This window comes from Lepus europaeus, chromosome 21 (assembly GCF_033115175.1).
Source record: "Lepus europaeus isolate LE1 chromosome 21, mLepTim1.pri, whole genome shotgun sequence".
Lineage (NCBI taxonomy): Eukaryota > Metazoa > Chordata > Mammalia > Lagomorpha > Leporidae > Lepus > Lepus europaeus.
In genome coordinates, this window is record NC_084847.1 from 24,335,478 (window position 1) to 24,362,734 (window position 27,257).

Sequence of the window (27,257 nt, forward strand, 5' to 3'; positions counted from 1 at the left end):
CAAAGTGAACAGAATGTTAACGAGTGGTTGAGTTTGGGGAAAGGATGCAAGAGTATTCTTTGTGCTGCTCATTCCTTACAGCTTTTCTGCCAGCTCCAAGGAAAAAGGTTTTGAAGGCCCCCTGTTGGACAGGTGCCTCCACCTTGTTCCTCACTGGGCCACGCTGGCTGGGCAAACAGGAAAGAGAGGGAGAAAAGAGTAGGACAGGAAGCAGATCACTTTCCTCTCTCAGACGCCAAGTTCATCTTCACCATTGTTTTTGAAAAGGGATGTTACACAGCCTCACCGTGAAAAAGTCTGCATCTACTGACTGAGCTCTAGACGCTTAAACACATACATCTTATGTACAGGTTTATTTATATTCCAGTCAGAAGGCTTTAATTAGACAGCCACAAAGTAAATGATAAAAATAGTTCAAGAAACTGTCTAAAATAAGTAATACAGTCAAGAATATCTTCTCTTCACAATCCCACCTGCTTCTCTTTCCCAGGTACATATCCCAGGAGGACCACTGTTAATGGGCACGCCTAGTCAATTAACGCAAGAGCTACTCAGCACATTAACACCAGGCATGGGACCAAGAAACTCAAGAAAGGATCACCGAATCTTAAGACAGCAATACACAAACCCCAGAGAACAGCAAGTCCAACCTCACTTATAGAAGAGGAAAACGCAGCTCAGCAGTGCATCTTGCCAATTGGTCAACACATAGTGCAGGCTCACAGACATCTTCCCCCGGGACAGTTCCTCTATCCCTGCAGTTCTGTTCCAAGGATTTTAAGGATGACGGATGAGCTGCCATTACCTTGCATCAGCTGAAATCAGGTAATGAACAAGTGTGAAGTGGATGGGCCGCTACCCACACAAACTGCAGATCTAAAACCATGATTAACACCAACTCATATGTAACTCATATGCTCATATGTAAGCCATTTCACTCAGCCGCTGTTACTGTGCCACCTGTACTCTTTAAGTGCAAGTCTCTTTTGTAAAAACCATACCACCTTCATACTGAATCATTCCCAGACACGCCTGGCATTTAAATAATGGTTAAAACAACATTTATCGGATTTTGGCAAAAATTTCCAGACCCTACACATGTGTACACAGACTGCTGGGGACTGGGGGAGCATAACCACTTCCTGTCTCCCCTCCTGGTTCTATCCAGCTGCTGTGTATAGTAGTCTCAAGAAAGCAAGTGCGGATCAAAATCTAATGTCCTTTTCAATTCTGGCAAGATCACAATGCCTCCTCTTCCCATTCTCAAGCCCCCAGCCCCACAGAGAAAGGCTGGTTCTAGCCACAGTGGAGTTCAGGACATGCTGCGAACAAGCTCCCCTTGAGGGTAAGCAGAGGAGAGAGCGCAAGCACAAAGCCAGGCAGTGTTCTGATGCAATGAGTGACCTCACACTTAGCAAATGTGCACCAATCAGACAAATCACGGCTACAGAAAGAAATGAGAAAGTGGAGACAGGGCTCAGAGGAATGTGCTCCAACACTGCTCCCACCTGGGGTACAGAAAACAACCCCTTGAACACAAGTCAGAGCACAAATAAGGGACACCCTCTACTCAAGAAATCAGAACCCTGACAGGCTGCAGGAGAACCAGCGGCAGGCAGCCAGAGGCAGGCACAGAAAATGCCAGGTTAGAGCCAGCCCTGGCTCCACTGAGTGCAGCATGTGTAACTCTGGGCAAATCCTCAAGCTCCAAGCGCATCCTCAGCTTAAATGCAAGCAGATGTGTAATCTGTGCGTTGTTTTAAAGCACTATGCAAGTGTGGGCTATGTAGTCATCTCCCTCATTACAAGTTTCTCTATGTGCAGATTTGCTTTTTTTGCAAATGCAAAACATTCCTAGCTGTTACCAGCTTGTCCCTCTGAATACACCTAGTACCACCTTAATATTTTAATTTTTAATGTATGTTCATTCACATTCACCAAAGGCTCTTAAAATAGTATTACCAATTGTCAAACAGTACTTAAGTATCCACACAGTGTAGATAAGGATGCCCGTGGGAGCAGCTGTGGAGTCGGGGCAGGGGGGTCTCTGATGGCATGAGGTTGTGCAGGAAGTGTGAGGGTGCTGCACAAGCAAAGATCTAAGCTCAGTAGGAAGTGGCTCTTCCTGGCTGAAGGGTTCTGACCGTTCCTCCCATCACCAGAGATGACTGCTGGCCACCAAGGGAGAAGACACTGGCAAACAACCAGTTCTGCATGGTCCCACTAGTTGATGCAATTTTTTAAATCTAAACTATGATTTCAAACAGAGCTGAACTATACAATATGGAAACTACACTACTAGAACGATACATGGCTCCCTTCCTCCACCCTTTATTGATGCACTGGCTTAGAAAGGCCAAGCAGTAGCAGTGCACAGCAGAAGGCAGCTTTTTTTTTTTTTTTTTTTTTGGGGGGGGGAGACAGCGCCACATGAGAAGCAAACCAGGTTCTTGGCTCCTGCCCAATTACCCAGCCCTGCTAGGAACCTTGGCCTTGCTCACATCCTGTACAACCAGGAGAAGACTCTCCCCACCACTTCCCATCAGCCTTCACTCCCCTAGGCAGCAAGCCTAGAAGAGGGCCATGTATCTTCCCACACTGATCAACAGGTCCTGCTAGGCTAAAGGGAAGGAGAGAAGTGCTGCTTCTGACTTCACATCTCGGCTCTGCTCCTTATCTAGGGATGCCAGCCCAAAGTCAGGAAGGACTAGAAATCCCACGCCATTCCAGCCGGCCCCTTCGAGGCCCCAACAGGCAGCTGGGCCTCCTTGTCCTGGGAATGCCCTAACAGAAAATGAAGGGCATGCACTGGATGATCTTCAGCAAACTACTTAACCTCTCTGAGCCTCAAGCTTCTTCCCTTGCAGGGTGAACTTACAACAGTACTCCTCTTCCACAGGTAGATGTGAGAAGAAAAATGACATAATGTGTGTAAAGTCCTCGAGCAACCCTAACCATAAATGAGCAACACTATTTCACTACATAGTTAACTTGTGAGTCAACAAGCTCTAAAAAGAAACAAAGAAAGAAACCAAAGAAATGAAAATCCCACATAACAAGCTGATTGCTTTAAAAAAAAAAAAAAAAAGGGGATCCTAAGAATGCCCAATGTCTACCTGTGCTACAAATAAAGAAAAGGAGGATGACACCACCTGCCCCAGCCTTTGTTTAAGACAGTAAATAACGGTTTGGGACTAGAATTTTGATTCTAAAAGCAGAAGCTGGGCCGGCGCCGTGGCTTAACAGGCTAATCCTCCGCCTTGCGGCGCCAGCACATCGGGTTCTAGTCCTGGTTGGGGTGCCGGATTCTGTCCCAGTTGCCCCTCTTCCAGGCCAGCTCTCTGCTATGGCCCGGGAAGGCAGTGGAGGATGGCCCAAGTGCTTGGGCCCTGTACCCGCATGGGAGACCAGGAGAAGCACCTGGCTCCTGCCTTCGGATCAGCGAGATGCGCCAGCCGCAGCGGCCATTGGAGGGTGAACCAACGGCAAAGGAAGACCTTTCTCTCTGTCTCTCTCTCTCTCTCACTATCCACTCTGCCTGTCCAAAAAAAAAAAAAAAGCAGAAGCTATTCCTTTTTTTTTTTTTTTTCCAAAAGAGAATTACCTAGAACTCCACCATATAATTCAGACTCTGCTTAATTACTAAGAGTGGAGGAGGGGAACCCCAAAATGAGTGTATTTCCAAACCTAGCACCAGGGACTTCTCCAAGAAACCCTGCGGCCACAGAGCACAGGAAACCGCTGTGCTCAAACACCTCCGGCTCTAAAGCCCTCCAGAGCAGCTTTATGATTCTGGTTCTCTCAAGTCCAGAAAGTTTTCTCTGGGTGATAAATGGCTGTTAAAAGGCAATCTGTACACTTTCTCTCAGGCACCTCCGCCATAAGCCCCATCACCACCAGCACCCAGGGTCGTGGTCGTCTGACCCCCAGGGGTGATGGACTCACTCCTTCAGCTGGCCTCTTGAGATTTACTGTCCTCATCATCCACACTCCCCATCCCTCTGCCTTGTCCAGACCCAAAGTCTCACTCTGCCCTTCACATAACAGTTCTAGGTCATTTCCTCTGTCTAGAATGCTCAGGAGTCCTTGACATCGTAATCACCTCTGTGAAACTTCCTGCAGTCCCCCCTCTCCCAGCATGGCTGGTCCCTCTTTCTGGGCTTCGTAACTGTACACCAAGTATGATGAACTGAAAAGACCCTTTGCACCCTCTGACAACACTGGTGGTGCCACCTCAACAGGAGAAAACTCAGCAACAGTACCTGAGTTCAATTCCAGGCTCCAGCTCCTGGCTCCAGCTTCCTGCTGATGCAGACCCTGGGAGGCAGTGGTGATGGCTCAAACATTGGGTCCCTGCCACCCATGTGGGAGACCTGGATTGTGTTCCTGCTCCAAATGTTTTGGACACCTGGGGAATGAACCAGCAGATGACAGCTGTGTGTGTGTGTGTGTGTGTTTCAGTCTCTCAAGTAAACAGTTTTTAAAAACCACTGGGGGCAGGGGAGAAAACCAGCATCGTGGCACAGCAGGTTAAGCCATGGCCTGTGATGCCAGCATCCCATACAGCTACTCCACTTCCAATCTAGCTCCCTGGTGATGCGCCTAGGAAAGCAGCAGCAGATGGCTCAATTGCTTGGGTTCCTGCAACAAGGTGGGAGACCCTGAATGAATCTCATGGCTTCTGACTTCAGCCTGGCCCAACCCTGACCATGGCAGACATTTGGGGAGTGAATCAATGGATGGAAGATCAGTCTCCCTATCGCTCTCTGTCTCTGTCTCTGTATCTCTCTCGCTCTCCTTCTCTTTCTCTCTCTGTAACTCTGCCTTTCAAGTAAATAAAATAAATCTTTAAAAAAACAATAAATAGAAACTATTGAGGTGCCATGGGCCATATATTATATGCTTTGATTTATGAGCATATTCCAGCAGATTTGATTGTCAGGAGCTGGGTAGAGGGGGAAACAGAGTGACTGCTTCCTGGGCACAGAGTTCCCTCTGGAGTGATGAAAAGGCTCTAAGGGGCCGGTGCTGTGGTGCAGTGGGTTAATGTCCTGGCCTGACGCACCGGCATCCCATATGGGCGCCGGTTCAAGACCCAGCTGCTCCACTTCCAATCCAGCTCTCTGCTATGGCCTGGGAAAGCAGTAGAAGATGGCCCAAGTGCTTGGGCCCCTGCACCGGCATGGGAGACCTGGAGGTCTCCTGGAGGTCTCCTGATCGGCACAGCTCCAGCCGTTGCAGCCAACTGGGGAGTGAACCAGTGGATGGAAGACCTCTCTCTCTCTCTCTCTCTCTGCCTCTCCTCTCTCTCTGTAACTGACTTTCAAATAAATAAATAAATCTTTAAAAAAAAAAAAAAGGAAGAAAAGGCTCCAAAAGGTAATGACTGCACAACACGGAGAATGTACTTAAAGTCACAAGTTACACACTTTAAAATGGTGAATTTTATTTGTATTTTACTACAATAAATAAAAGTAACCAACTTATGATGAAAAAATAAAAGTATGTTTTGTCACATTTCTGACGCATTAATGTACAACGGATGGCTGAAGTAAATAAGTAAAGTAAGCACAAGAGATGTGTCCCATAACAGACAAAGTCTAACTTGGTAATAACTTTTCCTATATAAACACACAAAAAAACACACTGAAGACCAATAAGAAGCAGCCATTTTTTAACCCATTAAATTAGCAAAAGAATGTCATGAGATTACCCAGTGTTGGGGCTAGCATTATGGCACAGTGAGTTAAGTTGCCACTAGCAACAACAGCATCCAGTATCAGAGCACTGGTTTGAGCCCCAGCTGCTCCACTTCAAATCCAGCTTCCTGCTAAGGCACCTGGGAGACAGCAGATGATGGCCTAAGTAGTTGAGCCCCTTTCACCCATGCAGAAACCAGGATGGAGTTCCTGGCTCCTGGCTTCTGCCTGTTCCAGACCTGGTTGTTGAGGTCATTTAGGGAGTAAACCAGCAGATGGAAGATCTTTCTCTCTCTCTTTCTCCCTCCCTCCCCATTTCCCTCTTCCTCTCTCTGTCTATCACTACACCTTTCAAATACAATAATTATTTTTCAAGAGATGATTACCCAAAGCTGCTGATTATATTTATCTACAGATGGCAGGAAGAACAAATTGGTATAACATTTCTTGGAAATATGTAATCAAGTACCTTAAATGTTCAGATTAAATCTCAAACACTTCTAAAAGAAAAGGTTTCTTTAAAAAAACAAAAACTTCCTATACTTGTGGACTTTCTGGGAATCTATCCTAAGACAATTCTCTAAAATAGAAAAAAAAAAAAAACTTTTTGCAAAGACATAAATCACATATCATTTACCATGAAAAAATGGAACACTGTAACTGCTTTAAGAACCTATGCAATGCAATGTTATACAGCCACTGTAAATATTTATGAAGTATTTAATGATTTTGAAACTACTTGTAATATAATGTTAAGTGGACAAGGCAGATGGAAAAAAAGCATATTTACAGTGTGACCTCAACCATAGTTTTTAAATAAACAAAATAAAACAAAACAAAAAACAAAAAAAACTGGAAGGAAGCAAACCAAAATGCCAATAGAGGTTGATAAGACAGTGCTAATTTCCTGTCTTTTCAGTTACCGAGTGATCCATGGTAGAGTTCAAACTGTTTTACAAGCAGCACAGTGACTGAGCAAAACCAGAGGTAGCAGGCGATGCTGTGCCTCTGTGACAGCATCAGTCTTCACGGTAACTACTACACAGTGCTAGAGTGAAGAGGGTGTAGACAGCGAGCTAAATTATGGGTCATAAATAATTTAGCTTGGCTACTTGAAGGTTTTTTTTAATAAGCTCTCTCTAGTATTTTCGCAACTCTTCTACAATCTAAAACTATCTCAAATCAAGATGCTTAAAATAAATAAATCCCTCATTTGTCTTTCTCTGAAAACAGAGTGCAGAATGCAGATGAGTAACTTCTAAACTACAAGACAGCGCACGGGGCCTTTCCTGGAGCAGCTGCCTTCACAGAAACCGCCCGTGTGCCTCTCGGGAGCCTTGTTCTTCAACATTTCAAAGCTTTCGTCTTCACACACGACCCGAGCACGCTGAGCTGTTTCACTATTACGTGTCTATCTGGGACTCCATCTGCCTAAAATGCCCTCTGCTTCTCCAGCTCCTGCCCCAAACTCTCTGCTAGTGACTTCCCACAGCCGCTCTGAAACCCAACTTAATCATCATTTCCTCCGGGAAGTCTTTCCTTCCACAACCCTCCCAGACCCAATTTAGCAGGCCTTGTTTTTTGGGTTTTTTGTTTTTTGGGTTTTTTTTTTTTCTTTTTTTTTTTTTTTAGTACAGTTGTGCCTCTTACAAGGTTCAATGTCTGAACTTACTTCCCTGCAATGCAATCACCTCCTTATCCACAGAGTAGAAACCTCCACGTTATACTTTCAGAACTTTCTTCACCCTTTTCTGTCCTTGCATCCAAAGAGGTAGACTAAACGAATTTCCAATTATCTGCATCCCTGTTGCAAGTGATCTCTCAATTTTTTAAAGATTTATTTTTATTTATTTCAAAGACAGAGTTACGGAGAGAGAGAGGACTTCCATCCACTGGTTGACTCCCCAAATGGCTGCAACAGCTACAGCTGAGCCTATCCAAAGCCAGAAACCTCCTCTGGGTCTCCCACATGGGTGCAGGGGCCTAAGCATTTGGGCCATCCTCCACTGTTTCCCCAGGAGCATTAGCAGGGAGCTGGATTAGAAGCAGAGCAACCCAGACTGGAACCGGTGCCCATATGGGATGCCAGCACTGCAGGACAGGGCTTTACCCACTGCACCATGGCGCTGGTCCCGATCCCTCAAATTTACCAACTACACTTCTTCTTTCTCTCACCCTCCCTTTAAGTCGATAATCATAAATCCCATTCCTTCCAGTACGGAGATTCTGAAGCACACAGTAAGTGTCCTTTCAACGTTCTCTAAATCATTAGTAGTTTTTGTAATGGCACTCAGATTTAGGAATTGTTGCTTCCAGCTAGGCCCCCAAGCTAGTCCCCTTAGTGACTTGCTCCAGACAAGAGAAGGCAACACAGTCATAGATTTTCAAAAATAACAAAGTAATTTTTCAAAGACTTTGAAGTTACTAACAAATCCTCAAAAATACAAGTGTTAAATATCAAAGAGTCTCCTGATTATCCCAGTGAAAGCGACCAACTCCAAACTTTCAGTGTGTTCACTACAGATGTAAAGCGCGGCTCTTCACTGTGTCTCAAAGCATTTTATTTCCTTGAGGCCTCTGAAGCACCGTCAAGTATTTTCTCTCTGTAAGAAGTGTTGCACACAAGCAGACACACAGGATGTGACCGCTCAGCACTACTCAGGGAAGGACGTCTGTCCAGAGCTTCAGACACAGACCAGGTACCCCGCAGTAGAACAAGAGGGGGTCCCGTAAGAATATCTACTAACTTCCAAATAAAAGTTTAAGGTAGAGCCCAAGCTTTTCAAGAAATTTCAGGTCGACACAGAGCTCCTACACACCATGTCCCAAGGAGAGGCAGCACCCTTCCATCAGACAGGAGGCCGCTCTGCCATCAGGGCAGCTGCAGGAGAGCTCAGAGAAACCCTAAGCAGGGCTGCTGGACTCCATGAAGCTACTCCACGGCAGCCATTCACACGTTCAAGCCACACTCAGGTTCCTGAACACGGCTAACAGAACCAAGCGACAAACAACGACAAGGAAGTGCTTTCACAGGAAGCTCCACAACCTCTGGCACTGGAACTGCCTTCCTACAGTTAAGCTTGTCTTTCCAAAAAGTTCTTAGATTGTGTTAAGACAGACAGACAGACGTGAAGCAAAGCAGAGACAATTACAGCTCAATCACATGGATCATCAGACAATTTACCTCTCAGTAAACGTGTGATGGCTCAGAACTGCACTCAAGCTCACTGTACCAGTACACGTGACCCACCAGTGGCTTTTATTCTGGCTAAAACCACGTGTGAGAATCATCCTGCAACTGCTCAACCAAACATGCAAGCTACTCCACACCTCCTCACTCTCAGCAACATTCTAAAATCTAAAAGGACTGTTGGCCAACCCAACATAAAAAATGCACAAAGATCAGGAGACCAAGAATGGTCAGCTGACATGAGGGGAAAAAACCTCAGCAATAAAATATCAAAAAATGCTCCATTTCTCTCATAACTGAAGGACTACACTTGTAATTCCTGAAGTGCGGTTTCACCTTTCACAGTAAAAGGTTTAAGCAATGTGGGCCCCGGTGGGGGAAAGGACCCTTTCCACTAATGACAGGATAAAGGAATACAACCTTTTCAGAGGACTAACACCATCTTAACATTTTTTAATGTATCTACTATTCTACAATTCCACTTCTAGAAATTTAGGCTACAAAGTATGCAATCATATAATCAATTTGCTCGCTATACTACTGATTGAAGTTACAGTAACACTGGAACTCTGTAAGAACACTAGGAAAGTAGGTAAATACATTAAGGCAGGCACATCAAATTCCAGAGCAAACTAATAAAAAATGATCCACACTAAGAGCTATCTTGACTGTACTTAGCATCAACACCACAGATTTCTTGAGCAACCAGGGAGAAGAGGCAAGGTAGCTCTAACAGAGGTAGAATGATATGAATTAGACTATCCAGGCTTTTTCAAAGTCACCATTCACCAGCAAGAAGCAATGCAGAAATGTCTTCATAACCCAAGAATCCATAAATGTTTATATGATGAGTTTTATACCTAGCCAGGCTACTATTTATCAGTAAGAATAACACACATTCTTAAAACACAAAATATTCCAGGAAATACAGTAACAGTAATCATGAACTCCTTTGAAAGAAAAATGATCAGCTAACCAATGTTAAATGGATTAGAAGACTCAACAGGACACTCAATCGCAGACAGTAAAAAAAATGTCTACAAAATCAGAGGGAAAGCAAATACAATCCAAGAACATGATACCTCGCCACTATGTCCTTCAAAATACAAAGGTAAACATTCCTAATTCATCAAATAAAGTACTCTATAAAAACTGACAATAAAATCCAGCCAACAGGAAAATGAATCAAAGAACTCAATTTGGGAAAAGCCATAGTTAAAGAATCAGCAGGGAACACCGAATCCTTGAAAATATAAGATGTTAAATACTGAGAAAATTGTAGTTGTAAAATGGACTATAAATGCTCTAAGACACTGACAAATAAAACAATAAAAGTGAGGAAGAGGAAGTACCAAGGTCACATATATGTCAGTGACACCATTATCTTAATGTTTTTCATAATCTTTTTCCTATGGGGATTTGTAAGAAGCTAATAATTACTGAAGCAAAGTCTTCAGTTTCACTTGTTTCCTTGTCTGCTATTAAATTCATGTAAGATGGATAGATCTCAAGAGCATGATGCTTGATGACAGAAGGGAAGCTCAATGATCACACACTGCAGGCCAGCGTGGGGTACAGCAGACTAAGCCACAGCTTGCAAAACTGACATCAAAATTCAGAATGCCAATTCAGCTACTCAGCCTCCGGCTTTGATCCAGTTCCTAGCACCTGGGAAGAAAGAGGAAGATGGTCCAAGTGCTGGGCCCTGCCACCCGCATGGGAGACACTGAGGGAGTTCCCAGTTACTGGTTTTGGCCTGGCCCAGACCTGGCTGTGGCAGAGATTTGGGCGGTGAAAAAGTGGATAGAAGATATGTCTCTCCCTCTCTGTTGCTCTGTCAAATAAACACATTTTAAAATGTAACAAAAAGATCACACACTGCAGTCTACATTCTTGTAACCTCAAAACGACAAAACTAGAGGGCTGGGGAGCAGAAGAGCAGTTGCTGGGAGTGAGAGAAAGGAACTACAAACACAAAGAGGGAGGAGTAGGAGGGAGTACTGAGTGGACAGTTTTAGGCTTTGTGGCGATTACGTGACTCAACCCATGGAATAAATTTCATGGAACCACACACACGCAAATGAATGCAGGCTTAACAATGGTGACACTCAGTAAGGTCTGCGGTAGAATCAATAATTGACATGGGAGTAGACTTTTTTTTTTTTTTTTTTTTTTGGAAAGTCAGAGCTACAGCAGAGGACAGTCAGTGGCAGAGAAAGAGGTCTTCCATGCACGGGTTCACTCCCCAAATGGCCACAATGGCCGGGGCTAGGCCAGGCCAAAGCCAGGAGCCAGGAGCTTCTTCTGGGTCTCCCATATGGGTGCAGGGGCCCAAAGACTTAGGCCATCTTCCGCTGCTTTCCCAGGCGCATTAGCAGGGAGCTGGATAGGAAGTGGAGCAGCCAGAACTGGAACCAGCGCCCATATGGGATGCTGGTGCCGCAGAGGCTTAACCTACTACTATGCCATAGCGCCAGCCAGGGAGCAAGTGTTTAGCCTGAAGAGTCACACTGACTATTCTGTTACACTCCAGGACATGCAGAGATCACAATCTTTTCATTTGCTATTAGCAAACTCTTACTATCTGACCCCTTCTACCATGTGGCAATTTTGGGGAGTAGTTTTAAGACTGACTGGCTAGCTACAGTGTTTTCATGGGACACTAGATCCAGTTTGGGCTACACTGTAGGTAAATATGCATCCGGGTTAAGAAGAAACACACCGGCTGTGGGGTTGGAACCTTGGGTTTGGATGTTGGCTCTGTCAATGCAGTTTGTAATTTTGAACAAGCAACTTATCACCACCCTCCTTGAGCCACTGCGCCCTTATGTTCCATAACTATACAACGGGAACACAGCACCTGCCTCACAAGGTAGCCACGAGAGCTCCCATGGTTCCATGTGCAGTGTACATCAGGTCCCCTAAGCAACGGCTAGCACATAACAGAATTATACAGGGCCAGCATTGTGGCGTAGCGGGTAAAGCCGCTGTCTGCAGTACTGGCATCCCATATGGACACTGGTTCAAATCCTGGCTGCTCTACTTCCAAACCAGCTCCCTGCTAATGCACCTGGGAAAGCAGCAGAGGATGGTCCAAATCCTTGGGCCCCTGCACCCATGTGGGAGACCTGGAAGAAACTCCTGGCTCTTCAGAACCGCTGCAACCATTTGGGGAGTGAAACAGCAGATGAAGACCTCAATCAATCAATCAATCAATCTCTCTCTCTCTCTCTCTCTCTTCTCCCCAACTCTCACTCTCTCCCTGTCTCTCTGCCTCTCTGTAACTCTGCCTTTCAAATAAATAAATAAATCTTAAAAAAACAGAATCATACAACATACAGTAGCCTCTTCCACCTCGCTCCCTTCGCCGCTGCACCCCACCTGACCCCCCACTCCCAACTGTGCCCCAGCAGTTCTCCCAGCAGCAGTTTTTGGAGCTTGCCCACAAGCACTCCATCTACACAGCATACATCCATCTGGCTCCCCAGGCTCACCTGCTGCAGGGAAGAAAAAATGCTAGCTGAGCTCTGATGGCGTGGATTTGGGGAAAATAGGGAGATTATTCTATTCATCCTCTCCTCCAGTGTTATCACTCACCAAATATCCTATGACCATTAACTATCCTCAAGGGCCCATCCTGAACTTCTCGAGTCATTTTCACTCCTGCCTCTTCCAATCACTCGAATGCTCACCTAGCACTGGAGGAGCAGTGACACCGAGATGCGCCAAGACAGGACTCTTGAACAGCAAGAACTAGGCCTGCCCTCCCCAGGCCTGGAGCAGGAGTGAGGAGGGAGCAGGAAAGGAGGCAGAAGTTTCATATTTTGCTCCTCAAACCTCCAAACTGACTCTACAAGAATGTGGTCTTGTCATTCTTATAAAATAAACACAAATAAACCAAAACGACAAAAGCAAAAACCCTAACAATCATCACCAAAAATGATGTATGTTAACTAGTGGGTAGAAAGCCTAAAGAGGCCGGCACCGCGGCTCACTAGGCTAATCCTCCGCCTTGCAGTGCCGGCACACCGGGTTCTAGTCCCGGTTGGGGCGCCGGATTCTGTCCCGGTTGCCCCTCTTCCAGGCCAGCTTTCTGCTGCGGCCAGGGAGTGCAGTGGAGGATGGCCCAAGTGCTTGGGCCCTGCACCCCATGGGAGACCAGGATAAGTACCTGGCTCCTGCCATCGGATCAGCACGGTGCGCTGGCCGCAGCGCGCTGGCCACGGCGGCCATTGGAGGGTGAACCAATGGCAAAAGGAAGACCTTTCTCTCTGTCTGTCTGTCTCTCTCTCTCTCTCTCTCTCTCTCTCACTGTCCACTCTGCCTGTCAAAAAAAAAAAAAAAAAGCCTAAAGAGATGATATTTATGGTGACCTTGAACTGGGAGGAAGTTTTACCTGCAAAAATGCAGGAAAGGACATTCAAGCACAGGGAGGCAACAGCATGTGCAAGGGCAGAGAAATATGCAAGGGGACTGAGTGGCTAGACAAGAAGACACAATCTGGAAAGTCTTTAAAAGATAGTCCAAATAAATCCATTTTAAGTATTGAATAAATCACTGCCACCCCTACTGAGAAATCTAGAAGTGAAACTGTGAAAAATACATGGCCCGGGGCCGGTGTTGTGGCCCTGGCCTGAAGCGCCAGCATCCCATATGGGTGCCAGTTCTAGTTCCAGCTGCTCCTCTTCCAATCCAGCTCTCTGCTATGGCCTGGGAAAGCAGTAGAAGACGGCCCAAGTCCTTTGGCCCCTGCACCCACGTGAGAGACCTGGAAGAAGCTCCTGGCTTTGGATCGGCACAGTGCAGCTCCAGCCATTGCAGCCAACTGGGGAATGAGCCATCGCATGGAAGATCTCTCTCTCTCTCTCTGCCTCTCTTCTCTCTGTGTAAGTCTGACTTTCAAATAAATAAATCTTTTTTTAAAAAAAGGAAAGAAAATACACGACCCTTGCACCTGTCACTATTCTGTTGTGATGAAAACCTGGCCTTGGGGCCGGCACTGTGGCACAGCGGGTTAAAGCCCTGGCCTGAGGCGCCAGCATCCCATATGGACGTCAGTTCAAGTCTCAGCTGTTCCACTTCCAATCCAGCTCTCTGCTATGGCCTGGGAGAGCAGTAGAAGATGGCCCAAGTCTTTGGGCCCCTGAACCCATGTGGGAGACCCGGAATAAGCTCCTGGCTTCAGATCGGTGCAGCTCCAGCTGTTACAGCCATGTAGGGAGTGAACCAGAGGATGGAAGACCCTTCACCCTGTCTCTCCCTCTGTCTTGTCTGTAACTCTACCCCCCAAATAAATAAACAAAAATCTTTAAAATAAAAAAAAAATTAAAAACTTGGTCTTTGGGCCCAGCACTGTAGCATGGTGCAGAAAGCAGCCACCTGCTATGCTGGCATTCCCATATGGGCACCAGTTCGAGTCCCGGCTGCTCCACTTCCAATCCAGCTCCCTGCTAATGGCCTGGGAAAAGCAGTGAAGGATGGCCCAAGTGCTTAGGCCCCTGAACCCACAAGAAACACGGGGAAGAAGCTTCTGGCCCTGGCTTCAGCCTGTCCCAGCCCTGCCCCATGCAGCCATCTGAAGAATGAACCAGCAGATGGAAGGTACCTCTCTCTCTCCCTCTCTCCCTCTAACTCTGCCTTTCAAATAAATAAATCTTAAGGAAAAAAAAAAAAAAAAAAAAACTTGGTCTCTGACAATGGAGGCCCTCTAATCTGAATGATTTGGTGTCTAGTGGAATGCTCACACCGGAACTCTGAGGTAGCCCACAGAAGCAGGGGTACAGAAGATGGACTGGTGGAATTAAACCTGGAAGTCAGAGCCCAGGAAAGACATCAAATGTCAAAGCAAAAGATAAGGCCAGGAATCGGCATTGTGCTATAATGGGTTAAGCAACCGCCTGCAATACTGGCATTCCATATGGGCACCAATTCAAGTCCTGACTGCTCCACTTCTGATTCAGCTTTCTGCTAATGTGTCCTTGGGCCCCTGCACCCACATAGGAGACCTGGATAAAGCTCCTTGGTCCTGGCCCCAGCCTAGCCCAGTCTCACTGTTGCAGCCATTTGGGGAGTGAACCAGCAGACAGAAGATCTCTCTGTCTCTCCCCCTCTCTCTGTAACTCTTCCAAATAAATAAATAAATTTTTAAACAACAAAAATAAAAAGAAAGAGAAACAATGCCAGCCTGACCCAAATAGTGGGAATGGAGGGAAAGGCCAGAGTCAGGGCAGCATCAACAAGTCTGGTGGGGTGCCAGGGGGAGGGCGTGCTGATGGAGGAGAGGAAGTTCAAGATGACTCAAGCTTATCATTAGCAAGTCTGGTGGATAAGGTCATTAACAAAACTAAGGCACTAAAACTAAGGGAGGAGGCACTGACCTAAGGCAAGATTTGGTCTAGATTCATTTAATTTCATGCCTATAGGACACCTAAGTAGATACCCAAGGCTGGAGAAGGAGGCTTAGTTCTGTTTGGTAGTCAGGGCGTAGCTCAAGCCATGGGAAAGAAGACTAAGGGAGATCAAAGCAAGAGAGTAATAATATCATGGAAGGCAAGGGAGCCAAGAAAGGGCTTCAGGAAAACAAAAGGAGAAGGCAGCTGCTATGGGCCACAAGCAGAGTCAAGGCGAGGTCACAGGTGATCTTGAAAAGTGGTGAAGGGACCAGCGCTGTAGTGCACTGGGTTAAGCTGCTGCCTGCAACACAGGCATCCCACTTGGGCACTGGTTCAAGTAAGAAAAGTGGTAAAGACAAACCAGTGTGCAACACACTGCAAAGAGAGAGGGAGTGGGAAGGCAGAGGGCAGCAACGACACCTGCTCTACAGGATGGTGTATCACTGCTTCCTTCACGGGGACACACATGCTGGCAACTCAACTACCTACAAGTGTCAGCATCCTTGTCCTGCCCAGTATCAGCTGCTTCATGTCAGCACAGCACCAACTGCCCCAGTCCAATCCTGTAAGTCATCAGCACCTGGCCCGTCTTTGGTGACCTCGTGCCATCAGTCTCTTTACCTGTTACCTCCTCCAAACCTACCAAATCCAAATCAGCAACTATTTAAAACTCCCTCACTATTCCCAGATGCCAAGGTAAAGACTACTAAAATTCACTTGAGTGTTTCCCTTTTCTTCATCCTTGACCTCGGGAGTCAGTTGAGTTTTATAACTCTCCTGCTCAAGTTTTCCTCTCCACACCGAAGAACGGGCCTTTGTCACATCCATCCGGGCAATGGTGTCATAGCTAGTTTCCTCCATCAATCTAACCTACACATGGCTGGCGGGCTGACTGTCTTTAACTCCCCAGAGCAGTATTAGAGACCATAATCTACTTACAAACCACCCTCACATACAAGCCCTAGCCCCAGCTGTTACAGGCATTTGAGAGGTGAACCAGCAGAAGATCTCTGTTCTCTGTCTTTCCTCTCTCTCTCCCTCTTAAATGAAAATAAATATTTTAAATAAAAAAATAAAAATCTTCTCTTCAGCTACTTTTTCACAAAACCTCCAAGGCCAAACCAATCGATCTAGTGCTTCCTTAACTTCACACATGCAGTTCAGTCTTGTCCTCTGAAATACACTCTTTACAACTTCTGTACATCCTAGAGAACTTCACTTACTCCCTCCAAATCCCCCTTTGAACACCCCAGGCCTGCACGGCATTCGTATCACAGTTTAACTGTCTACTCCGCTGAGAATTTTCTAGACTCTTGGGATATATCAGTGAACAAAACAGATTCCTAGCTTTATGGAGCTAATATTTTAGCAGAAGGAGACAACAAAAAATAGACTGCATAAATAACATTGACTGGGAACAGGTATGTGGCACAGTGGTTAAAATGCCCACACTCCCACATCAAAATGCCTGGGTTCAAGTCCCAGCTTCACTTCCAATTCCAGCTAACTGCTAATGTGCACTTGTACAGCCAGTGCAGCAAGTGACAGTACAAGTACTTGGGTCTTTGCCACCCCATGGGAAACCCAGATTGAGTTCCAGGCTCCTGGCTTCCACCCGGCCCTGCCCTCACCATTGCCAGAAATTGGGGTGTGAACCCACAGATGAAGACAGCTCTCTGTGTCTGTCTCTGTCTCTTTGCCTTTCAAATAAATAAAAACAAATTTTAATGAAGAATAACATTGGGGCCAATGCTGTGGCATAGCAGTAAAGCCATCATCTGTGATGCTGGCATCCAATATGGGCACCAGTTGGTGTGCCAGCTGTTCCATTTCCAATCCAGCTCTCTGCTAATGGCCTGGGAAAAGCAGCTGAAGATGGTCCAAGTGCTTGGGCCCCTGCACCTACATGGGAACTCCTAGCTCCTGGCTTTGGCCTGGCTCAGCCCCAACCATTGTGGCCACTTAGTGAACCAGCAGATGGAAGATCACTACATCTCTCCCTCTCTCTAACTCTGACTTTCACGGCTATTGTGGCCACTTGGGCAGTGAACCAGCAGACGAAAGATCTCTCCATCTCTCCCTCTCTGTAACTCTGACTTCCAAATAAATAAATAAATCTTTTTTTTAAAAAAAGTTTTTTAAAAAAAGTTACATTAAGGATATAAAATAGTAAAAAATAATAAATGCTACAGAAAGAAGTAAAGCAAGATACAAGAGACTAGACACCTGAAGTGGAATTATAAGTTTAAAGAGAGGAAGGTGGCATAGCGGCTAAAGCTGCTGCCTGCAGTGCCAGCATCCCATATGGACACCTGTTCAAGTCCCGGCTGCTCCACTTCTGATTCAGCTCCCTGCCAATGCACCTGGGAAAGCAGTGGAAGACGGCCCAAATACTTGGCCCCTGGACCCACATGGGAAACCTGGAAGAAGATCCTGGCTCCCTGGCTTTGGATCAGCCCAACTCCAGCTGTTGGGGGAGTGAGTCACCATTTGGGGAGTGAATCAGCAGATGAAAGATCTCCCTCTCCCTCTGCCTCTGCCTTTCAGAGGGAGAGAGGTGACTCTTGCAAAAGCTTCAAGAAGGTTCAGTCACACAGATTCTTAGGACAACGCACAGTCCAGGCAGAGCAGCAGCCAGGACGAAGTCTCAGGGCAGGAACACACCTTGTTGTCTGAAGAATGGCAAGAGGCTAAGGGAGCTGTAGTAGACAGCGCAAAAGGCGGAGTCCCGGGAGATGCAATCCTACAGTGACAGTGTGAGTGACAGGTCTGAAAAGCCAAGTCTGAGTGGGCTGTCCTGGAGCTGGAGATGAAGGTCTGCACCAGCAATTCCTGGCTAACGGGTGGCCTGGAAGAGTGCCCCGCATCTAAGGCCCAGGGCAGTTCAGCTGTCCAGAGATCAGTGGAATGAGGAAGGAATGCCAGTGAGATGGGAGGAAAAGCAGGAGCACATCCCAGTCACCCAGAGGCCAGGCTAAGAAAGGCTTCACGGAACAGACAAGTTCAGCCTGTCCAGTGCAGAACAAGTAAGAGAGGCCTGAGAGCGAACCAGTGGGTTTCACAACAATTGGTGGGAGGGACCTTGACAACTACACTTAAGAGAGAACAGGAAGTGAGAACTAGAACCAGGTACAGACCACTCTTTCCTGGAGTTTTGTTGCTAAGAGGAACAAAGAAATGGGCCGTACCAGCCAGGAAGGTAAGAGCCAAGGTTTCTGAAGGGAAAAAAGAGCCCATTTGTGCACTGCGTGCATGTATGTGAGCACAAAAAGTCCTAGAAAGCCCCAAGCGCACAACAAGTTCCTTCCTTGACTCTCATCTGACATCTATTATTTTCTACTATCTTTACTGATGTGTATCTGATCTTCATAGCTATCTGAAAACAACTTTCACTTGGAAGGCCCTGTTTGTCTTTGTCCAACTCTCAAACTCTTCCTTATCCTCCTGCAAGACCCGAATCCCTGTCCTGGGAAGCCTTCCCTGACCCTTCTCCTCCCATTGTCCCACTGCATTCTCTGTACCAGCTCTGTACCATTATCGCCCTATCACAGTCTCTCGTATCTATCAGAATCCATCTTGTTTTCCCCACTAAACAGGCTCCTAGAGGGCAGGGGCAACATTAGCCCAAAAGCGTTAACAGTTAAGAGCACTGACTCTTGAGCCAGACAGCCTGGGACTGAATCCCAGTTTCAACACTTGGCTGCACGTGAAACTGCCTAATCTCTCAGTGCGTTGAACAGCATAATCTGTAAAATGGGAAATACAAATAGCTTCTCTCTCCTGGTGTTGTTAGGAAAAGTAAAGGATTAGTATATGTAAAATGCCTGGCATATATTGGGCCCTATATATATATTAACTAGTAAACTTTTATAACCACAGCACCTAGGATTTTTTCTAATTAATCTATTTATTTGAAAGAGTTACACAGAGAGAGAAGGCAAAGCAGAGAGAGAGAGAGAGAGAGAGAGAGAGAGAGAAAGGGCTTCCATCCACTCATTCACTCCCCAATTGGCTGCATTGGCCAGAGCTGGGCCAATCCAAAGCCAGGAGCCAAGAGCTTTTTCCAGGTCTCCTACATGGGTACAGGGGCCCAAGGACTTGGACCATCTTCTACTGCTTTTCCAGGCCATCGCAGAGAGCTGGATTGGAAGTGGAACAGCTTGGAATCGAACCATCACCCACATGGAATGCCAGCACTGCAGCTGACAGCTTTACCCACTAAGCCACAGCGCCGAACCCCGCACCTAGGATTTTAAGCTTAACAGCAGGAAGTCAACAAATTACTTCACAAATAACTAAACTGAGACACTAAAAAACTCTGGTTTAGTATACAGAATTACTTTTCCATACCACATTAACAAGGATTTTTGTTTACCAGGTAATTTCATCGTCTGAATAAGGCATGTACTAATTTTTTCAAAAGCTAGTAAAGTCATTTCTCAATACTTAACTGTCTCCCCCATCTCTAAGGATGTCACTGACATTCATAACCTCTGCCACCTCCCTACACTACCTCTCTCCTAAAGCATGGTGGACAACGGAACACACCTTATGAGTGGCCAAGGTTAAGATCTGACCTTGCCTCCGTTACAGATGACATTAAAAAGAAAAACCTTTATAATCAATGCATTGCTTAAGCAACTAAAAAAGAAATGCCAATTTAAGCAACGATTCAATTTTGCACAAAATTTCCATATTAAGTAATGGCTCATTCAATATTAAGTAGCAATTTTTCAGAGAAACAGTGGGAACCTCTAACCTGTTAAACCACTTAAGAACTCGTGGGAATTCAACCCAAAATGATGATTTAATGAACTAAGGTATACCCAGCTGTTCTCATTCTGTACTGCACCTACCAATCTTTTTTAACTAGTTCTAAATTTCACAGGTCAAGATCTCTCCTAGTGGTGGTGGCACTGTGGAGAAGCAGACTAGACCACCGACACCAGCATCCCACATGGGAGCACTAGTCCCATGCACAGCTGTTCTGCTTCTGACCCAGCGCCCTAATAGGCAAGGGGAAAGCAGTGGAATATGACCAAGTGCTTGGGCCCCTACCACCCATGTGGGAGACTAGGATACAGTTCCTACCATTGCAGCCACTTGGGGAGTGAACCAGCAGATGGAAGATATCTATCTATCTATCTATCTCTCACTCTGTCTCTTTCTTTCAAATAAATAAAATAAATATTTAAAAAGAAACATGGTTTACAGCAAGCTCCCCATCCTCCCTACGCCACCACCATCTCTCAGACACATACCAGACGGCAGACTCCTGATCCTCTTTCCCAGGAGGCAGCACAGCGACTTGGAAGAGCACGGGTTTGGAGTGGAGCACCCTGGGTTCCATGCCAGCCCCACCACTCCTTCAACAGGCATCCTAAGCAGGTCTGTCAATCTCCCCTCTGACAGTAACAGCAATCACATAACCTAGCCAGGTTAGTGTGGTTAAATGATACTGAGTAACTAAAAGGAAAAGCAGTAATGAAAAACAGCTAGCACATCAAAAATGCTTAATAAACAGTTTTCATTATGCTACACCATTTTCAAGTCTTAGTAGAGTTGAAGTTTTAAGAAGATGATACCAAAAGGGCTGAAACTTGGGGCCAGCACTGTGGTGCAGCGGGTTAACGCCCTAGCCTGGGGCACCAGCATCCCACATGGGCGCCAGTTCAGGACCGGGCTGCTCCACTTCTGATCTAGCTCTCTGCTGTGGCCTGGGAAAGCAGCAGAAGATGCCGCAAGTCCTTGGACCCCTGCACCCATGTGGGAGACCCAGAAGAGGCTCCTGGCTTCAGATCGGCGCAGCTCCAGCCATTGCAGCCAATTGGGGAGTGGGCCATCAGATGGAAGACCTCTCTCTCTCTCTCTCTGCTTCTCTTCTGTGTAACTCTGAATTTCAAATAAATAAATAAATCTTTTAAAAAAAAAAAGGGGGGGGGGGCTGAAACTTGAACAGACATTGTAGCATAGTGGTTAAGTCACCACTTGGGAAACCAGCATTCCACGTCAGAGTGCATGGGATGGGATCGCGCCTCTGCTTCCCATGCAGGTTCCTGTTAATATGTACCTTGGGAGGTAGTAGGTTACAACTCAAGTCCTAGGGTCCCTGTCACCTACATGGGAGACTTGACCTGCCCCCTGCCCCCTCTCTCACTTTGCCTTTCAAATACATAAAAATAAACTTTTTTCAAAAAGGCTTAAATTTATGCCAACTAATACTTTTAAAACTGTTGGAGCCGGCACTGTAGCACAGTACATTAAGCCTCCGCCTGCATCCCATACAGGCACCAGTTAGAGTCCTGGCTGCTCCACTTCTGATCCAGCTCCCTGACAATGCACCTGGGAAAGCAGTGGAAGATGGCCTGAGTGCTTGGGCCCCTGCATCCATGTGGGTGACCCAGAAGAAGTTCCAGGCTCCTGGCTTCAGATCAGCCCAGCTCCAGCTGTTGCAGCCATTTAGGGAATGAACCAGCAGATGGAAGATCTTTCCGTCTCTCCCTCTATAACTCTGACTCTCAAATAAGTAAGTAAATCTTAAGGAAAAAAAGACTCAGGCCGGCGCCGTGGCTTAACAGGCTAATCTTCCACCTTGCGGCGCCGGCACACCGGGTTCTAGTCCTGGTCGGGGTGCCGGATTCTGTCCCGGTTGCTCCTCTTCCAGGCCAGCTCTCTGCTGTGGCCCGGGAGTGCAATAGAGGATGGCCCAAGTCCTTGGGCCCTGCACCTACATGGGAGACCAGGAGAAGCACCTGGATCCTGGCTTCGGATCAGCGCTGTGCGCCGGCCGCAGCGGCCATTGGAGGGTGAACCAACGGCAAAAAGGAAGACCTTTCTCTCTGTCTCTCTCTCTCACTATCCACTCTGCCTGTCAAAAAAAAAAAAAGACTCTAGAAGCCACCTCATTAAAAAAAAAAAAAAGATAAATCATTAAGGCAGTAAGCAATGGAAAGGAAAAAAGTTCTTGGAATGCACAAATAGCTGTGATTTCAGGGAAAAGACCCTCCTCCTGAGAGACAAAAAAAAGACAATGGCTTCCTTGCCTTTGACAGGCAAGGTGTGTCCCACCCAAACCCCAGACCCTGTGCACTACACACAAACAATGACCATCATAATCACTTTACACACACTGTAGCCACCTGCTGTGTATGTAAATGTGATCTAGGTTACAAAAACTTTGACTTCAAACTTACCTCCAAAAAAAAAAAATGTACACGGAGGTCATGAAGTCAGCAACTTTACAATTAATTACTCAGCAACTGGGAAAGGCGTTTGGCACGGATGCCACTTAGGATGCCCACATCCTATACCAGAGTATCTGAGTTACAGCCCTGCTCTGCTCCCTGCTAATGCACACCCTGGAAGGCAGCAGGTGGTGGCTCAAGTACTTAGGGCCCTGCCAGCACACCCAAGTTTGGAGACCGGGATGGAGTTCAGCTGCTGCCAGCATGTGGGGAGTGAGCCAGTAGACGGACGTATGCACGCTCCTGCACGTGCTCACACGCTCCCTCGCTCCCTAACAAAATAATGATTTTGTAAGAGGTCACTGCCAATCCAAGTGAACCCTGAATACAGGAAACCTCAGCTAGTTCAGCCAACAAACTTTCGTCGGAGGGTCCTATGGCAAAGTTCTCAGTTCCCAAGGGGAGCACCGGGTCCTGCCTTGTTCTCTGATGCATTCCCAGGGCCCGGCATCCAGGAGACCTGCGCACCCACACTCACAGCACCCGGAACGCACTGAGGGCCGAGTGGATAAACAAAACGTGGCACGTACACACAATGGAATTCAGCCTTCAAAAGGCAGGAAATGCTGACACAGGCTACGACACGGATGAAGCCTGAAGACGCTATGCCAAGCGAAATCGGCCTGCCTCCACAGGACGAATACTGCCAATGACGTGAGGCACCTACAGTAGCCAATGCAGAGAAACAGAAAGTAAAGATGGTGGCTGACACGGCCTGCGGGAGAGGGTCTCGCGGGTGCAGGTGCAGAACTGCACACTTTTGTGGAATGAAACAACTGCCAGACGGACGGCGGGCGTGACTGCGACTGCGGGCAACACGTCTGCACGTAACGCCACCGTTCACACACTTACAACCGTACATCCTGTGTTGTCCATATTCTACAGTTCGGAAACAAAACCAAAAAATATTGGTGGAAATAAAGAAAGAAGGAGTACTACTTTCATCAATCGCTGAATGCTAATATAATTTGCAAACTTCTTATCTCCACGCTTCATAGAAGAGGAAATTGGAATTCAAAGAGCTTAACTACTGTTACTACATACAGTGTGTGTGTGTGTGTGTAGACTATGTAAGGCATATGTACACACACACACGCATCACAGGGGTCTTCTACCCAGCTGGTTGAGAACACCGGCTATGCCTCTTACAGGGCCCAACAACGCTTTGAGAATCCACTGGCCTGAGCACTTGCATCACATGAGCTCGAACTCCAACCTTTTCTCTACCACACCACGGAACAGGGTAGGGACAAAATGGGTGGCCCTGAGAACCGTTCTGTCCCCGGAAGTGTTCAAACAGGCTGAGCAATGGTGGGGCTTGCCGTGGGCCAAGAGCCAGGGCAGATCCAATTCACACAATTTTATCTCGCAGAGGGCTCAGTCTAGGGCAGCCGATAAGGCTCAGAAAACAATCCCAATTACAAAAAAGCCAAATGCTGAACAGAGGTGAGAGCCAACCGAGCCAACCGTGAAGGGAGCAAGGCGAGCAAAGTCTGGAAGGATGGAGACTGTCCCTGGTCCTACAAGGTGCAAGGCCACCGCACACAGCAGCCTGGGAGGAGGGGAGGTCCCTGCCATTGAGTCATCCGGGTCCCCCAGTTATAACCTGGTCCAGCTCTGCGTGCTCTATATAACAGGACCTCCGAAATCGCACCGCCTCCCTTCAAATCCTGCCCCTGTCACTCAAGTGTCACCTGTCCCCGACTGGCCTCAAGTCTCCCCACTTAGGAACACAAGGGTTGATGCGCTCACTAAATAATGCCCTGTCCACTCACTCTGCACAGGGCATGGCCAGAAATAAACCCTAGCCTTTGTCACGACGAGCCGCACGGCAGGAGAGGCCCCCCCCAGCAGATGCAAAGGCCCAGGCAGTCCCGAGCCACCCCGCGGGTGGGGGGGGGGGGGGGATGGGCGCGCAGAGCCGGGGCTTGCACACCCTGCACGCATGTGTCACCGGCCAGCCTCGGCACGCGCCTCTCCCCCGCCCGGGAGGCAGAAGCGATGGCTCAGCAGCTCCGGGGCCCACTCCTGCCCCCCACCCCCGGCTCCCACCCCACTTACCATGCTGGCCGGGGGAGCGGCGGCTCAGGTGAGCTGGTTCGTGGGCTTCGGACACGTCCCGCTCGCACAGTTCAGGTCATGGTCCCGGCAGGCTCGGGAAGTCCCCCGCCCGTGCAGACACAACCCCGTTCCCACCCGGGCCCCCTCTATGAAGAAGAGCAAGGCCTCCCGGTCCGCCTCATCGGGGGTCCCCGGGACAATTCATCCAGACCCTCCCGCCCCTCCCCAACGAAACTGAACAAGCAGGAAGTGGGGCTCCGAGGGCACCAGCTCGGGGGCCCCCCGCCCGGGCCCGACCCCCGAGACGGGGAGGCTACGGGCCCAGGCAGGGGCTCCCCGGAGCCGCGGACAGAGGCGGCGCCGGCGGGCCCGGCCCCGAGGCTAAAGGGGCGGAGGCTGAATTGGGCCTCAGCGGCGCGGCACGGCCCGGGCGGCCGGCTCAGGGAAGAGGCCCACAGGCCCGCGCTGTCCTCACCGCTTCAGCCCACACGGCCGCTACCGCCAGCCCCCAGAGCATCCCTGCGCGCTCCCGCCCCAGAGCCGCCCGCTCGCGCCGCGCGGCCGCCCCCGACCAACAGCCCTAGCGCGCCGGAAGTGGCTAGCTCCGGGCGGCCCCACAGCACGGCCGCCGGGCTGCGGCGCTGGAACCGGACCAATCCGGAATCGACGAGGGGCCGGGCGGGGGGCGGGGCGGCACCTGACGGCTCCCGCTGGCCCCGCCTCCTGTGGCTCCGCCCTTACGCCCGCGGTGCGGGCCTGGCGGCCATCTTGGTAAAGGGAGCCAATGGCGGCCATCTTAGTAAAGGGGTGGTTTCTCTTTCGCTTCGCTTGCTCATTCATTCTGCAAATCTTTATGGAGCGCCCCTTGTGGGTTGAGTACCGGGTTCACAGCTTGGCGGTGCACAGCCTCTGCGCCGCTGGAGCCTCAGTTCATTTAGTCCACCTACAGTCCAGCTATGCCACGGCCCACAGGCCCAGCTGTGGGTGCTAAGACTAGAAATTGTCAAGGGGCAGAATTACAGCCATTTATATTTCTAGTCTGGGCTGTGGATTCCTAGTACAGAAGGTTTGTTCAAAGCAATAGCCTTTTTAGAATGTTGTTAATGGGACCAGCGCTGTGGCATAACAGCCTGCAGTGCTGGCATCCCATATGGGCACCGGTTCACATCCCGGCTGTTCCATCTCCGATCCGGCCCTCTGCTGTGGCCTGGGAAAGCAGTGGAAGATGACCCAAGTGCTTGGGCCCCTGCACCGTCGTGGGAGACCTGGAAGGAGCTCCTGGCTTCAGATCAGCTCAGCTCTGGCCATTGAGGCTATCTGGGGAGTAAACCAGCAAATGGAAGATTCTCTCTCTCTCTCTCTCTCTCTCTCTTTCTCTCTCTGCCTCTCCTTCTCTATGTAACTCTGACTTAAAAAAACAAATAAATAAAATGTTAACAAGAGGTAAACAAAACTTGGGCAGTCCCTTCTCTTTGTTAGCCCTATGAATAAATTAATTGTAGAAATGAGTGCTTTGAGTGTCACAAACAAAGCAAACACATAAGAGGGGAGGGCAGACAGAGAGAAAGTGGAAGGGAAGAGCTGAAGCCAGCTGAGACCTGCAGGCAGCGTGGGCACTGCCAGAGGAACGGCACTTGCAAAGGTTCTGAGAGGATCTTTACCCCCACCTCCCCAGCACCCTTTTCACCTGCGAAAGTGCCGAGTTTAGGAAACAGGAAGCAAACATCCCAAACAGCTGATGCTGAGCCTTGGGCTGTGCCTCCTGCATGGATTGGAGCAAACCTATATAACCCAGTGGCTCTCAGAATCACCTGGAAGGCCAGTTAACACAGGTGGTAGGGGAATGGAGGTATTTGGCATAGCTGCTGAGATCCTACCTGAGATGCCCACATCCCATATCTAAGTACCTCGGATAGATTGCCTGCTCTGGCTTCCTGCTGACACGTATCCTGGGAGGAGGCAGGTGATGGCCAAGTACTTGGTCTGCCACCCCCATGGGAGACTAACTGTTGCGGGCATTTGGGAGTGAACCAGCAAATGGGAGCATGTTTCTTTCTCTCTCTCTCTCTCTCTTTTTTTTTCTCTCTCTCTCTCCCCGTTTCTCTGTCTGCCATTCAAATAACTTAAAAATAAATATTTTCTTTAAAAAAAAAGACATTCATTCGGTGTGTCTGGGATGGGGCCTAGTAATCCACGTTGCTAACCAGTTCCCAGGTCATGCTGATGCTGCAGGCCCAGAGACCCCATTTGGAGAACCACTGATACTACTCAAAGGACAAAATGACGGTGAGTTTCATTTAAACAGCTCAGTTGGCTTTTATTGCAAGAACAGAATCTAGCAACATCTCATCTCATAAAACTGGGGCGGGGGGGTTATGATGAGCAGGGCACAAGAGATTGGTTTTATAGGCAAAGAATGAAGAAAACAAACAGAAAACAAAAAGTGGATTGGTCCTTTCAAAGTTCTTTTTTCTATAAAGATGAAAGCAGAGAGGACTTCCTTATCATGCAAGCTAATTCTGGTTTGTTTGGGGATTTGGCTGTTATCTCTCTCCTGATTTCTCCGAAGATCAGATAACCTAGTTTCAGCTTTAATAATGTGAAACTTATCACGAGTGACTCCATTTTGCTTTGGTCTGTTGGGCCTAGTGTAGGAGCTCAATCCAAACCA

At 47.9% G+C, this 27,257-nt stretch overlaps 1 protein-coding gene across 2 annotated transcripts in view; it reads right to left on the reverse strand.

The window, feature by feature from the left end:
* The window catches only part of LOC133750211 (exportin-6), a 123,467-nt gene extending 98,388 nt beyond the window's left edge, over positions 1–25,079 (reverse strand). Inside the window, exon 1 of one of the 2 annotated variants that reach the window (XM_062179667.1) lies at positions 24,587–25,079. In XM_062179667.1, coding sequence (XP_062035651.1) covers positions 24,587–24,589 — 3 coding nt within the window. In that variant the 5' untranslated portion in view covers positions 24,590–25,079. The remainder of the gene's footprint in view (positions 1–24,586) is intronic. The other variant, XM_062179666.1, reaches the window with a different exon arrangement.
* Between the last annotated feature and the right edge of the window lie 2,178 nt (positions 25,080–27,257).